Raw genomic sequence first — 15,780 nt, 5'->3', positions numbered from 1 at the left:
ATTAAAATGATATTATGATACACAAAGTTTCCTAATTTCAAATGAAGTAAAGTGCCAAAACCTAATGGTAGAGATTGTAGTACTGGTGGTAGTGAGGATGATGTGGTGTTGGTGGTTGTAGTAATAGTAATAGTGATGATGAGGAAGTGATAGTGGTTGTTGTTGTAGTAGTAGTAGTGGTAGTGATGATGATGTGGTGGTGGTTGTAATAGTGGTGGTTGCAGTACAAATGGTAGTGATGATGATGTGGTAGTGGCGGTTGTAGTAGTAGAGGTAGTAATGGTGATGTGGTGGTGGTTGTAGTAGCAAGTCGTGGTAGTGATGACAATGTGGTGGTGGTGGTTGAGTAGTAGTGATGATGTGGTGGTGGTGGTTGTAGTAGTAGTGGTCGTGATGATGATGGTGTTGTAGTGGTGGTTTTTGTAGTAGTAGTAGTAGTAGTAGTAGTAGTAGTGATGGTAGTTGTGGTAGTGGTAGTGATGATGATGTGGTGGTGGTGGTTGTAGTAGTAGTTGTGGACTGATGATGATGTGGTGGTGGTTGCAGTAGTAGTGGTAGTGATGATGTGGTAGTTGGAAAGGGGGGGGGGGGGATCCTTGGAACAAATTGACCTCACCGGAATTTAACGGAAGTTGCCCGGAACCCGGAATGTTTTGCTCCAGACCGGAGTTTTTTTCCGGTGAAACCGGAGTTGTGCAATCACTGTAACTTGTCTGACTATTTCAAGTAGATCTCAAAAGGTAACTACCAAAATTGGCTGTAATTTTGCCACAATGTTTAATAAATGTATATTTATCACCTTACAAAGAGATTTTAAAATGGTCAACTCAAAATAAAGTAATGCGTAAAACGCTAGGTCAGCATTTTAACCGTGTCAACAAGAGATGTAAAACATGAACATTTATTTTTGAAAGCTTAGAGCATCTAATTTTAATCAAACAACCACGTCTATGTATATAAACAAGCAACAAAGATATAATATTGATTTTTGTAGCATACCAGACCCACGGGGGGCCTTAGCCTTAAGATGAACAAAAAGTCACTGTTGAAGATATCGCTGGAAAAGGTCCTGAACGTAAAGGAACTCCACATCCAAATAAACATATGATTGATACCATTTGACAGAATCCATTTCTACCAACTTGTACATTGCATAACAAATCAATAATTCCAAACACTAGAACTAGAATAGACAAGGTATAACGTGTACTAAACTAGAATAGACAAGGTATAACGTGTACTAAACTAGAATAGACAAGGTATAACGTGTACTAAACTAGAATAGACAAGGTATAACGTGTACTAAACTAGAATAGACAAGGTATAACGTGTACTAAACTAGAATAGACAAGGTATAACGTGTACTAAACTAGCATAGACAAGGTATAACGTGTACTAAACTACAATAGACAAGATATAACGTGTACTTAACTAGAATAGACAAGATATAACGTGTACTAAACTAGAATAGACAAGGTATAACGTGTACTAAACTAGAATAGACAAGATATAACGTGTACTAAACTAGCATAGACAAGGTATAACGTGTACTAAACTAGAATAGACAAGATATAACGTGTACTAAACTATAATAGACAAGATATAACGTGTACTAAACTAGCATAGACAAGGTATAACGTGTACTAAGCTAGAATAGACAAGGTATAACGTGTACTAAACTAGAATAGACAAGATATAACGTGTACTTAACTAGAATAGACAAGATATAACGTGTACTAAACTAGAATAGACAAGATATAACGTGTACTAAACTAGCATAGACAAGGTATAACGTGTACTAAACTAGAATAGACAAGATATAACGTGTACTAAACTAGAATAGACAAGATATAACGTGTACTAAACTAGAATAGACAAGGTATAACATGTACTTAACTAGAATAGCTGAGGTTTAATGTAGTAAACTCAAATGACAAGGGAAAGAGTTTCATATCAAATCAACAAGCATTTCCATACCAGCTTTTGTTTGACCTCCATTGACATGTGTCTCAACTGGTTCCTCTTGGTCTGGTATTGATGTGCTATGCCTTGAAGCTTTTGGTTCTGAAATGAAAGGAACACAATGACAAATTATCTTATAACAACATCTTATTATACCTGCCTCCACTGTAAAAACTGTCCGACTTGCGTATGTGTCAGAAATCTCTATATTGCCTAAAAATAGCCCTGTCATAATCACCACCATTATTTGAATAACTCTATACAACAATGCAGATGTTTCGGGTTTCCCCTTTATCAACAAAACAAGATGAATGAAACACTACAGACAGATGAGGTATGTGAGAATGGCATTGTTAAGATGATATAAATGGGAAAACCTGAAACGTCCACATTATCAGTTATCATTTATTAAATTGAAGCTTACATTCAATTTCACATTGTTATTTATTTCTATAAAATTATAACACTGACAGTTTCATAATCACAATTTCAAACGCATGTTTAAAAAGAGGAAAAATACTCTAAAATTACAAAAGTCCTAAATGGGACAGGAACGTATTTCTGATGAGTTCTGGACTGACAAGGTGGGTGATTATCTGACTCTCAGCCTTTCCCATTTGTGTTCATGACTGACAAGGTGGGTGATTATCTGACTCTCAGCCTTTCCCATTTGTGTTCATGACTGACAAGGTGGGTGATTATCTGACTCTCAGCCTTTCCCGTTTGTGTTCATGATTCACAATTAGAATTAGAATGGGACGTTATGCTTGGTGTACGACATTGTAATTGAAAAGAAATTGTATTGGGATGTTATTACATTTCAGTAGACAATTTTTGATAGGAATTTGTATTTAGTTTGTTTAAAAACGTCAAGCAGAATCCAGTGAGTCTAAATAAATGAAGGTCATTGGTTGGATGAAATAAAGTCCTTCATTTTGTCAATATCCTTGTTCTAGTCACTATACAATCTCCTCACAATTGGTAAAGGAACAAATTATCCAAGTCTTGTGGAATATTTCATCTCATTTTCTTGATGTTGGATCATTGAAAGGTCTTGTTTTTAATTGTGACCTTGACCCAAATAAGTTCAAAAGGATTCTATGGAGAATGATAAGATTGGAGTTGAAAATGCCGGTTTCTAAACTGTTGAAAGGTCTTGACGATGCTGAAGATGTTTCTCTTGGTTGTAGCTCATACAGCAGAGGTAAGAATTGTGACTTCATGGCCAAAAGTATTGTGATAGAATGTGTTGTCCATTACTATGAGCATCTGTTGGGTGAAGGAAAGAGTGTGCTCCATCAATTCCTTGAATGTTATTGAATATCTGTGTCAAAATGTCAGTGTGCTCCACCAATTCCTTGAATGTCATTGAATATCTGTGTCAAAATGTCATAGTGTGCTCCATCAATTCCTTGAATGTCATTGAATATCTGTGTCAAAATGTCATAGTGTGCTCCACCAATTCCTTGAATGTCATTGAATATCTGTGTCAAAATGTTAGAGTGTGCTCCATGAATTCCTTGAATGTCGTTGAATATCTGTGTCAAAATGTCAGAGTGTGCTCCATCAATTCCTTGAATGTTATTGAATATCTGTGTCAAAATGTTAGAGTGTGCTCCACCAATTCCTTGAATGTCGTTGAATATCTGTGTCAAAATGTCAGAGTGTGCTCCATCAATTCCTTGAATGTTATTGAATATCTGTGTCAAAATGTTAAGAGTGTGCTCCATCAATTCCTTGAATGTCGTTGAATATCTGTGTCAAAATGTTAGAGTGTGCTCCATCAATTCCTTGAATGTCGTTGAATATCTGTGTCAAAATGTCAGAGTGTGCTCCATCAATTCCTTGAATGTTATTGAATATCTGTGTCAAAATGTTAGAGTGTGCTCCACCAATTCCTTGAATGTCGTTGAATATCTGTGTCAAAATGTTAGAGTGTGCTCCATCAATTCCTTGAATGTCATTGAATATCTGTGTCAAAATGTCAGAGTGTGCTCCATCAATTCCTTGAATGTTATTGAATATCTGTGTCAAAATGTTAGAGTGTGCTCCATCAATTCCTTGAATGTCATTGAATATCTGTGTCAAAATGTTAGAGTCTGCTCCATCAATTCCTTGAATGTTATTGAATATCTGTGTCTGTAAAAATGGACTGACTGGACAATTCTATAAACTTTATAATAAAGGCAGCATAAATAATCCTCCTCTATTTGCTTGCTGGAATCTGCCTCGTGTACTTTCCATCTGTAGACTGCCTATCTTTTCCATTAATGTGATGAACATTTATCAATTATCCATGATTTGTGGAGGTAGATGCTGTAGCTTTCATCCCTTTTTGCTTTTACTTCTGACATACTTGTTCCCTGCTGCAATCAAATTAGGTCTTTCACAAGGAAGGATTTTACAAGATAATGGTTTGTTGAAAGTCAATCCAGCTTTCTTTGGACAATGTCAAACTCATTTTGCCATTTTCCCAAAAGTCCGTTGTCCTCCCTGAAGAATTCTGTGTTCTTTTCTTGATGTTTTCAATGCTGTGAAATAGAGATCCTTGTTTGGTTTCATTTTCTACATTCTTAAACAGTCCATATGACAATGTTTTGAACTGTGCTGATTTAACATTTCAAAATCCATCGCATTAAATCGGCATATGCTTACCATTTGCAGGTCCGATAATCCGAAGTATGGGCTCAATATCAAACTAGAAATGCTCTCAAATTATCCTATAAAAATACTGTCCATTACAACAACTTTAAATCAAGCCCAAAATTGCATTCGAATATTAGACTTGAAAATAAAACCCATGTGCACCTAGCTTTATATGATTCAAAGAAAAACAATTCATCATTGAAATTGTGACAGTTATGAGTGTGAAATTTTGTTATGTATTATTTTTGCCACACTCTGAAAGGGTGCTTCATGTGCTTACAAAAAGGGTGCTTCATGTGCTTAAAATGACATTATGTTGTGTTCGATAGAAATTTACTGTAAATTGTAAATCTGGTCAGTTTTGAACTCAGGGGGACTGAGTTTCTTCCGAGATTTTTATACGGCATTATTTAGCTAATTAACTAGTGAATTGATGTGTCTAAAAGAAATAAAATAAACCATAACGTGTTTTGTTGTAATCAGAGTCGCATTGCCAAGTTTCAATCTAATTGATTCAATAGTTTATAAAGTAACAGATCAAAATATGAATGCTTGGGTTTTGATATTATCTTAAGTTTTTTATATCTACAACACGCATCAATAAATTTGTCCAGCACAGCCACTCAGTCATAATGATTGAGGTGTGTTGTCATAATGATTGAGGTGTGTTGTCATAATGATTGAGGTGTGTTGTCATAATATTTGAGGTGTGTTGTCATAATGATTGAGGTGTGTTGTCATAATGATTGAGGTGTGTTCAATGGATTCAAGAATTGAAGAATATGTGTATTTCTTGAACAAATAAAGATCATATAACCCATGTTATGATATTTGAAATAAATAAAATCTGTGTGAGATTTCATACAAGTGACTTACAAATGCTTGCATATTTCCTGATTTCTGGGCTTCATAGGCCTCTAATCTGATTTCCTCCACACTGAGGTCATGAAATTCTAAAATAGACAAAACAAAAAATAAAAACATAAATCAAAACAATATATTATCTATAATCAGAGACAGAAATTACAAAATTATAGAACTGGGTCACTACATCAGTCTCCGTCCTAAAAAGGTTTTCAGTATCAATACTTAAAATACAAAGGATATTTTCAATAAGATCTCCATATAAAATATACCTAAATAAAAATATAAAGAGTGGATGTCTACTAAAATAAACATTGTGATCATTGAGGTGCATTTTGCCTAAATGGTGATAAAGGTCACCCATTTTACTTATTACTATTTCTGTGCAAATATTTTGTTTCACTTATATATATCGACATCATGCTTATATCGACACGACATTAAAGTCCCATTTTAAAAAATATATATAACATTAGTAAATAAAAATCACCTATATTGACATAAATTTTACAAGACGGTTATATCGGCGTTGTGAACTATTGATACTGACAATAATTTGTCTAAAAAAGAATTAAAACAATTTATATAGTCAAGATATCCAGCAGTGAGGTAAGACACAACAGCCAATGAAAATGCTGTGATATAAAATAACAATCAAAGAAAATGCGACATCCAGTCATTGATCATTACCATGATGAGATGTCAGCAGTGAGGTCTAATCCTGATCGTGTCAGCTTTTCTCGGTACTGATACCAGTAATGGAATTCCCGATATCAATATTACATGGCTTTCAATAAATAGGCTGATGAGAAACGCTCCTAACATCACCCATTGAGTGCGAGGCTGTTGATCTTTGTAAGCTGCCCTGGTCCCGGTCTGAGTTTTGGTAAATGAGGTAGACTTCTTACCCCTTCCAAAAAAAATAAAAATAACTTTCTCAACTTCTCTTATGTTCAGTGACAATGCTCAACTTCTCGGTCTCGATATTATCGACAAGGTCAATGTCACTATTACTGGTACTTATTCTTGATACCACTCGACAATAGTTAAATTCTAGAAGATGCCATTGTTGCTGATGTGGAGTCATAATGAGGAGAGTGCACCATTGGGACCAGTTTCCACCCATACCACTATAGTAGCTACCAAGACCCTACACTGTTGTGCACAGCAACTTCACATGGGCAATTCCTTATTTGACGTCCTTCTCAGTGCTGAGGAAAGGGTCCATCAAATTATTCTTTGCCTTCAGAGAAGACCATAATAACAGACTTTTAAAAATCGGCCCTTTTAAAGGTCACCAAATCATCAAGATTGACTTCCCTTGTTATTATCTTGCATTTTCTCATTTGTTTCCCTTTCATTTTTTGGAACGACTGATATATGACATCACACTTATATTGATGTTTTACCGCAGTCCCAACAATGTCGATATATCCGTTCTCGACTGTTTTTCCATTTACCTGGTAAACATGGCAGTTCTTTTTCCACAGACAGACAAGAAAATGGCCACATCTTTGTTTGCTCCCAGGCATCCATCTCTTTTGGAAGAACATTGCTGAAAATGACAATAGATAGTTTATGATTGACTTCTGGTTGTGTTCTCCTGTTTTGTTTAATGCTGTATAATATACTGTAAAATCACTTGTTTTTTGTCACTGTTTACTAGAAATAATCATATTAATAATAATAGTAATAATAATAATAATAATAATAATAATATAATAATAATAATAATAATAATAATAATAATAATAATAATAATAATAATAATACTAATAATAATAATAACAATAATAATAATAACAATAATAATAATAATAATAATAATAATAATAATAATAATAATAATAATAATAATAATAATAATAATAATAATAATAATAATAATAATAATAATAATTGTTCTTATATAACGTTTTTCACATCAAAGTCTCAAAGTGCTTTACATCAGATCAGAACGCATAATTCTGCAGGTCATGATTCACAGCTGTGTCTGCATAGTTAATATAGAATAGTTAAACATCATCACAAAATATGAAATCCTTGACCATAGCAATAAAAACAAGACTTACACCATGTCCATTGCTGGTGTCTGGGAGGTGACCTGCCCACTCTGTGTTTGTTGTCCAGAATTCCATTTGAATTGGTTGGTGCCTGGGTTGACTCCCTGATTCCCGGCAGTTCCAAAACTGTCACGGAAAGTCACCCGCTGCCCTCCATCTCCTCCACCAAACAGATTTCTCTGAGCACCAGCACTGCCACCACCTCCCCCTCCTGAAAAGTCAAAGTTCATCTCAATGTCTAAAGATTCATTTCCAAATTTAAAGATAATGGTGCTAAAGAAAAGGTAAAAATAATATAGAAACAAGTCAACGTTCACAGATGGGAATTGAACAAATGGGAAATGAGTTCCACTTGACCAAAACTGTAGAGTGTCTGAGATTCCAGAGAATTGTCTTACTGGTCTCATACAAATAAATACAGAATAACAACTTTCAAAAATAATATTAAATGTCATTATCATCAGCATTCGTTAATGTTAATCACGCTTTATTATTCTTATTACATTATTAATTATCATCAAATATTATTATTATTTTAATAAGTGGTCACAACAGTAAACTTACGAAAATCGAGATATCTCTCGAATAGAGTGACACCCCATGCCTGCTTATCAATAGCAAAACAAGCAAAGCAAACCTAAGATTTTAACCTGATTAGGGTGAGGATTTGTTCATGATATGAACCTCTCTCTCTATTTATTTATCTCTCTCTCTCTCTCTCTCTCTCTCTCTGTGTGTGTGTTTCAATTTATTTTTTACATCATATTCACATCACAGTCACGGGATCGCCTTTTCCTTGTCTCTCTTTTTTTAACGGCTGAAATTTCACATCCAGGCACCACTTCAATGACTAATAGTAAATATACTGACGTGCTCACCTGGAGTTCAAGTGATATTTATCAAAAGAAAAAAAAGAAAAAATATTATCTAAAATAGACCAGAAAATGGCTTGTTTTCAATAAGTTTATTGATTTAGATTTGCAAACGAGATACAGCCATCTTTGAAAGTTTTGATGAAGCGTTAGATATCCCAGACTTTATTTGTATCACGCAAAAGCACCAAATTAACAAGTTAAAAGTAGCCAAAATATGATCAGTAATAAACTCTCTTTATGGCCACTAGAAGCAGCAGAACATTTTGGGGGATATTTGGTTATTTTTCCTCCAGATACTTAGCCAAATTACAAAATTCAGAACAAGGGAAATAATCCATATTTATTTAGGCTCTTATTTGGTTTTAACCTTTGCCTTTAATTAATCCTTTTTACATAAATTCTGTCTTATATTTTTTAGATATAATTTGAAAGATTTACTAATTGGTATAAGACTTTTAAAGCATCTTTTGCGGATAATATCTATATTAATGATTAAATGGATATCCAAACTTCCTCATGGAAATGTCTTTCGAAGTCCTTATTCGCAGTAGTAATACGAATAGTGATTTCACGGCATAATCACTATTGGAAGTAGTAAAAGCGCTCTTCCATCTTTGTCCCCTCACTGAACACAACACTGTATTTTCTGTTCAAAATGGCGTGTTGTCGAATGGCTTGAAGTTAAATGAGAGTGTTTGAGTTAGTTTGAGAAGGAAAGAAAAGGAGGGATGATTGAAACATTTTGTGTGACTGAGAATTGAGATTTGGAACGTTTCAACTTTTCCTTCAAGTCTGAAACTTGACAAGATCGTGTTTTGTTTTGTTTTTGTTACCCCAATCCAATCCATGAAAATTTCTCCATCCCCACCTCTCCGACTTGATCATTAGTTCACATCTTGAAATCTATCAACTATCTGTCAGATTACTTTAATGAGAATAGTTCCGTCCCCATTTATTGTTTTTTTTACAGTTAGTTAAATATATTTTATAAAGGTTCCAGGAATCTCTCTCTCTCCCACACACAAACACACACATTCTCGCCATTGCTCATGACTCATATCTCAGTGCTCCTGCAAATAATAGAATTAGGTTACCATCAATAAACTACATCTACTACTATAGCCACCACCACATCATCATACTAATACTACCACAGCAACCTCCACATCGTTATCAAAACTATAGCAACCACCACTACCTTTACATCATCATCCTCCTCCTCATCATCGTCGCTACCACCACCACTACCATCACATCATCATCATTATTACCACTACCACATCGTTATCAAAACTACAGCAACCGCCACCACCACCATCATCATTATTCTTATGGTCATTGTCACTACCACTACTACATCATGACCACCACCACCACCACCACTACAATCACAACCACCATATGTACACCACCATCACTACACAACAACAGATACATCGTCATCGTCAACGAAACACAAAATAATAATAATAGTAATAATTTTAAAATAATAATTTAAAAAAAAATAATAATTCAAAAAATAAATAAATAATAATAATAAAAAATAATGATGTAACACAATGAACAAATGCCCCAAAAAAATGCGAGAGAGGTGGACCTTCACACTTTCGCGGCACCTCTGTCACCTCTGCCACAAAAGTCTGAAGATCCACCTCTCTCGCTTTTTTTTTGGCATTTGTTCATTGTGTTACGTCATAGGGGTGCTAATGTCGTCTATCGCATGTTGTCTTACTAATCAGTTGACAATTCCACTTTTAAACAATCATTGTCCCCTTTGAAATAGACTTGTGCAATTTCTCTTTTCCTCACAGTAAATTAACGCACACGCACACACTCGCTCTCTCTCCCTCTCTCAGAAAAAAACATAAGTCGTGGTCTCACTGACTATTTTGATTGATAATAATTTAGCAGGCATTTTTCACATCATTTGTATGGGGTTGTTAATGCAAAATTACTCTTCGGAAATGTTCCAAATGATCAATATTCAATATATATTTTAACAAAATGACAGTTGACCCTAGCCATACAGCTCTAAACTATACAAGTACAAGTTAGAGCTCTTCTGGGTACTACCGCAAACTCGGGGACCCAAATAATTTGTGGGTTTTGGGAGGGGGGAAACTTTTTTTTAAAATAATTTTTGGGGTTTGGGAGGGGGGAAACTTTTTTTTTTTTAAAAGTCTCTCCCCTCCCAAACCCCCTACTAGACTTTGTTTCTATTAAAAAGTTTCCCCCCTCCCAAACCTCCAAAATTATTTGGGTCCCCGAGTTTGAGGTAGTACCCTCTTCTGATGTCTTCATCATATTTTCTGAGAAATTTGTCCTAAAATTGCCAAGTTTCAATATCATATTCCATCTATTAAGCGCGATACAGCCACAAACCAGAATAAAACGCAGAAAAGCGTCCCATATTTTCCGTATTTTTTTTCTCTTTGTGATTTGTGAGTGAGTGTGAGTCTTCAAAAAATGACACTGACACTGACACCTTTGAAACTGCATAACTTTTTTAAATTAATGAATGGCTTTTCACAATTCAAAAAGATTCTTACTCAGTAGAGATAGGGCTTTGATTTAAACGAAGTATTTTCCGCAAATATGTCATAGTCATTGCTACATTTAATGTATGGTCATGGGTCTTTTCTGACTACGAGTAGCGCAATAAGCCTTAATGATAATGCCTTATTAACTTAAACCTAAGTCTTAAGTGTGGGCTAGGCACTTTGGTAAACGTCCATTTGGCCCACCAGCAGGTAGCCGATAAATGGGCTAGTGGCTGTGTCCCGATTTTTTGGACTTTCGAGTGATGGGTCTCATAGATTTTTTGTTTATGGATGGATTTTAATGATTTATGTCTTATTCTCTTCAGGAGGAATTACTCTATCGTTTGTAGTTTATTTTAAAATCAATGCCAATTTAGTATAACTTTTCATTATGGATAAAATAGGGTATAATTTAGCTTTGGATAATTAAAAGATTAGACCTCAGTAAATCAAAATTTCATGATGGCACGTTTATTTAACATCTTAACTTTTATATAAAATTAAATTCAGGGCAAAGTTGTATACCGCATCCATAAAATTCGTTCCAGCAAAATCCTTACTCAAATCTTAGCGGCCATTTCACACCAGTTTTGAAATCCAAATGGTGGTTATTACCGGAAATGCAACAATTTTCAGGTCACAATAGGCAGTTTAGTGAGCAGCAGCAGTGGCAGTCAAATTTTGACCCAACTCGCCCATAGGAAAGTTGTGACTGGAAATTGCCGTTCGCGTTTTGGGGGGTTCAATTAAAGATGCATAACTTCGTTATAAAGAGGAATATCGCAGATATTTTGGTATCATTATTTTCGTCTTTCAATTTCCTTTTAAATGGTGCCAATTAAGGAAAAATCCATTAATAATTCCAGAAGTTATATAAAGTTAAAATTTGGCAATTTTCAAATGCATTTATTTTTTTATTTACCGCGTGTATTTTTAAAATTTAAACGCTTGTTTTTAGAATAACATCTACACTTTATTCGTGCAAAATTTCAGGGCTCTATATCGATGCGTAGACACCTTTTAATTCTGCGCCGAAATGCCTTGTTTACATTATCTTCTCATCATGCTGCCGGGTGATATCTTATATTTTAAATTTAGTTATATGTATTATGTTAAATTTAGGCCATAATATTTTCAGTACTATTATTTACTATGTTTTTATTTTGAATACATACTTTCAAACTTTATTTATAGGCATTTTATAGTTTTTGTTTTAAAAGTTCGTATATTTCTTCTCTTTGTGAAATCCGATATTAATAATATCGATATTTTAAAAATACCAATTGCTTTAATTTAATTTAATTTTACTTTGCCATCAAGTCATCAAGTTTCTGTCCCATATGTTTATCATTTGTATCCATATTCTAAAGGCCTTAGCCTTAATAATTATTATGGTAAGAAGTTCTATTAGTTATTTATATACATTGAGAGAGAAGGGGCGGGTGGGGGGGGGGGGGGGGGGGGGGGGGGGGAATAAAATTACATTTGTCAGTTCAAATGATGTAATAGCAATAAACCCAAAGTGGTTCAGCAGAATTTTTTAAAGTATTAAAAGCCAGAACTTTCCTTCTAATTATAATAGGGAATCTGTTTCAATTTATTTGAACTTTTTCAATCTACCATTTTATTTATATGCAATTAAATTGCCATAGGTCAAAATAAACTCATTATGTCATTACACAACATGTTTATATCTTTTCATTTAAATACTCTCAAACCCTTTTTTATTCTCTATGTATTAATTAAAAGAGGGGAATTATTTGCAATTGTTTCAGTGAGATATTTGGGATAAATCCAAAAGTGATAGAGCAAATTGTTTTTTACATCTAGCTGAGTTTTTGATTATTTATGTAACATTTGTGTCATATTATGTAATAATGTGTTAATTTGAAATGTTTATCTTCCTCTTTATTAATGTAAATGCATTGTCCTCGATAAGATGAACATTTTGGTATACAATATATGATAAGAACTCCATATTGACAGTTTTAACCATTTTTTATTAACATCACGCGATTTCGGTCACAACTTTGCAATGGTAATTTTGGGGTAAAAATCGGTCTGAAATTTCAGACTTTGAACTGCCGTAACTACATTTCTAACCAAGATAGAAACAAAATTCAAACTGTTATGTAATCTGTGTTTCCAGCTCTTTCATATGACATTGGTTTCAAGTGTGTGAGGTACATCTAGAATTTCTATTAAACTTAAACTCCCTAGTCACAAAGTCCGTCAGTGAATAACAAAGGCAAATACTAATAGAAGACAATTTTTCAGCCTTTAAACAAACATAACTTTTCTTCTGCCTATCTGATTTTCACAATTTTGGTATCATTAGATTCGTGTTGAAAAGCACGTTAAAATGATATTGATATTGATATAGGTTTCATTGAGCTCAATCAAATTTTATTTTTTTACTAAGAATTAAGAAGTACGAAGCTCTCTTCCCTTTTTGTCAAGGCTGTCATTATTCCCAGACGCCTGTCTGGGGATAATAAAAATTCGTTATCCCCAGACAGGTTCCGAGTTCCGAGCAAGAGTTTTTTTAAAATCAGTTGAATTTTTTATTTCTCCGATAATATTATTTCATTATTTAATTTGCTCTATATCTATTATTGTTTTTTGTTTGTTTTGGTCAATGATAATAATAATAATAATAATAATAATAATAATAATAATTGTAATATTTGTTATTATTATTACTATTACCATCATAATCATTATTATATTATTATCAATAATAGTATTATTTTTATTATTAATACTCTCATTATCATACTACTATTAATTATTATTATTATTATTATTATTATTATTATTATTATTATTATTATTATTATTATATAATTGTTATTATTATTATTATTATTATTATTATTATTATTATTATTATTATTATTATTATTATCATTATTATTATTATTATTATTATTATTATTATTATTATTATTATTATTATTATATTATTATTATTATTATTATTATTATTATTATTGTTAACGCTATTCCCTGCTCCGAGGAAATCTCTCTTTTTCTTTTTTTTTTTATATTTTGACCTAAACCTTAGAGTTTTTTGTTTGCTAAACCTTTATGTAAATGTTCCGTTTCTGAGCATGAATTTCTTAAATTGTTTTTATTTTAAAAACAATTATTGATTTTATTTTTAAAACAATTATTGTTTTTTTTTCTCTCCTCTATCTGACCATTTGGTCGCTCTCTGAATATTTCTGTTTGTCTGCTTTTTAATTATTTATTCTTTTTAGACACTATTTGAGATCGGAGTGGGGACGAATATATTTGCTAGAAACTAGAAAAAAAACAAGAAAGAGAGAGAGAGAGAGAGAGAGAGAGAGAGAGAGAGAGAGAGAGAGAGAGAGAGAGTTTAATAATAAAAAAAAAGAGGTGGGGGGGAGGATGGATGGGACATTTATCCCTTTCAACGTTCTGTAAAAAGAAGACGGAATTATAAAAAAAAAAAAAAGTGACGTTACCAGGATTCGAACCCACAACATCGATTATGGTCAAACTTCCGGGGCATACGACTAAACCATTCGGCCATGACCATGACTAGGCACTTTGATAACTCCAGTCCAGTGGCCGCCGATAGGCTCACTGTAAGGTGAAACTCGTTTTTTGGAACTTTATTTTTGACCCTTTACCGTGTTGGTCACCATGGCGTTATTTGTGAACCTATGTGACTAATTTTGGTATCATTATAAAGGGCACAAAACAAGCTTTCTAACGGTGTATTTCATTCTCAATTCCTGATTGTATTTCTCAGAAAACTTATGTAATAAAAATTTATACATTTTTGAATTATAAGAACTTTTTAAATTATGGATACATTTTAATTATACTTCATACATCGATAGACAATTAATTGAAGAGCATCTCTGCCAAATTTCATCAAAATTGATACACTCGCTCATTATTTTATTTTTCCCGCCACCTACCCCACTTTTTAGGACAAAAACCTCATATTTTTTCCCCATTTTCATTTATCATTAATTTTTTCCATACTTTCCATACATGAAAATGATTTATATGAAAATAAAGCTTATTTTCTGACCTTTAAAATGATATCTAACACTTGCCATTTATTTTTTAATTGAAACAAAATTACTGAAAACAATAAGTGGGCCATGTTGACTGCAAGACTCAAAATTTCCCGATCGCCGCGAGATGCTGGTTTTGAGGCAGCAGTGAGATCACAGATTCTCTCTGTAAAGTTGACAACAAATTTCAGTAGAAAAATATAAATAACTCTGGAACCGTAGGTCGTAGAGAAACAAATAAGGTATCAAATTTTATGTTTTTTCAAGTCCCATCCCCCTGACTGAGTCAAATCAAGATATTTTGAGTTTGAAAATTTTATCAAAGTGCCTACCATGACACCCACTTCGAAGTCGACGCATATTGTGTATATGTAGTAACAACTGATTTTAATGTTGGTTAATTTTATGTTTTTATAGATATTTTATTAACTTTCCTTATTTCTATGTGCATATGGAAATATTCCATATTCTGGAATGTGGATAATTGTTTAAAAGAGCGGAGTTTCAAATATGCGTCTGGGGATAATGAAAATTCGTCTGGGGATAATCACCGTTTTGTCAACTTCTTGCGTTACTACAATGATTATCAAATTGTGATGGTACATCGAGACCGTTACCTCGAGGATGCTCAAATCTGCAATTCTCTCCAAATCGGCATCGGTTCTGAAGGAAAAAGCTACAAATTGGCATGCTGTTTATAATTTATAGTAATTCGGTTTTTGTTTACTTTCAGCATATTGGTCATCTAGGAATGAGCGCTAATCGATATCAGTAC

General features: G+C 33.3%; 1 protein-coding gene across 1 annotated transcript in view; it reads right to left on the bottom strand.

Annotated features, from left to right (window-relative positions):
- LOC144956270 (uncharacterized) overlaps positions 1 to 15,780 on the bottom strand; it is a 30,253-nt gene extending 14,473 nt beyond the window's left edge. Inside the window, exons 1-5 of the mRNA XM_078886732.1 lie at positions 15,623 to 15,780; positions 7,545 to 7,746; positions 6,933 to 7,027; positions 5,485 to 5,561; positions 1,978 to 2,064 (exon numbers count right to left, since the gene is read on the bottom strand). Of these exons, the coding sequence (XP_078742858.1) occupies positions 1,978 to 2,064; positions 5,485 to 5,561; positions 6,933 to 7,027; positions 7,545 to 7,746; positions 15,623 to 15,695 (534 nt within the window). The 5' untranslated portion in view covers positions 15,696 to 15,780. The remainder of the gene's footprint in view (positions 1 to 1,977; positions 2,065 to 5,484; positions 5,562 to 6,932; positions 7,028 to 7,544; positions 7,747 to 15,622) is intronic.

The sequence above is a fragment of the Berghia stephanieae genome, chromosome 11, assembly GCF_034508935.2.
Source record: "Berghia stephanieae isolate SIO BIC M18660-M18661 chromosome 11, UCSD_Bste_1.3, whole genome shotgun sequence".
Lineage (NCBI taxonomy): Eukaryota > Metazoa > Mollusca > Gastropoda > Nudibranchia > Aeolidiidae > Berghia > Berghia stephanieae.
This window is presented reverse-complemented; position numbering and strand designations above follow the sequence as displayed.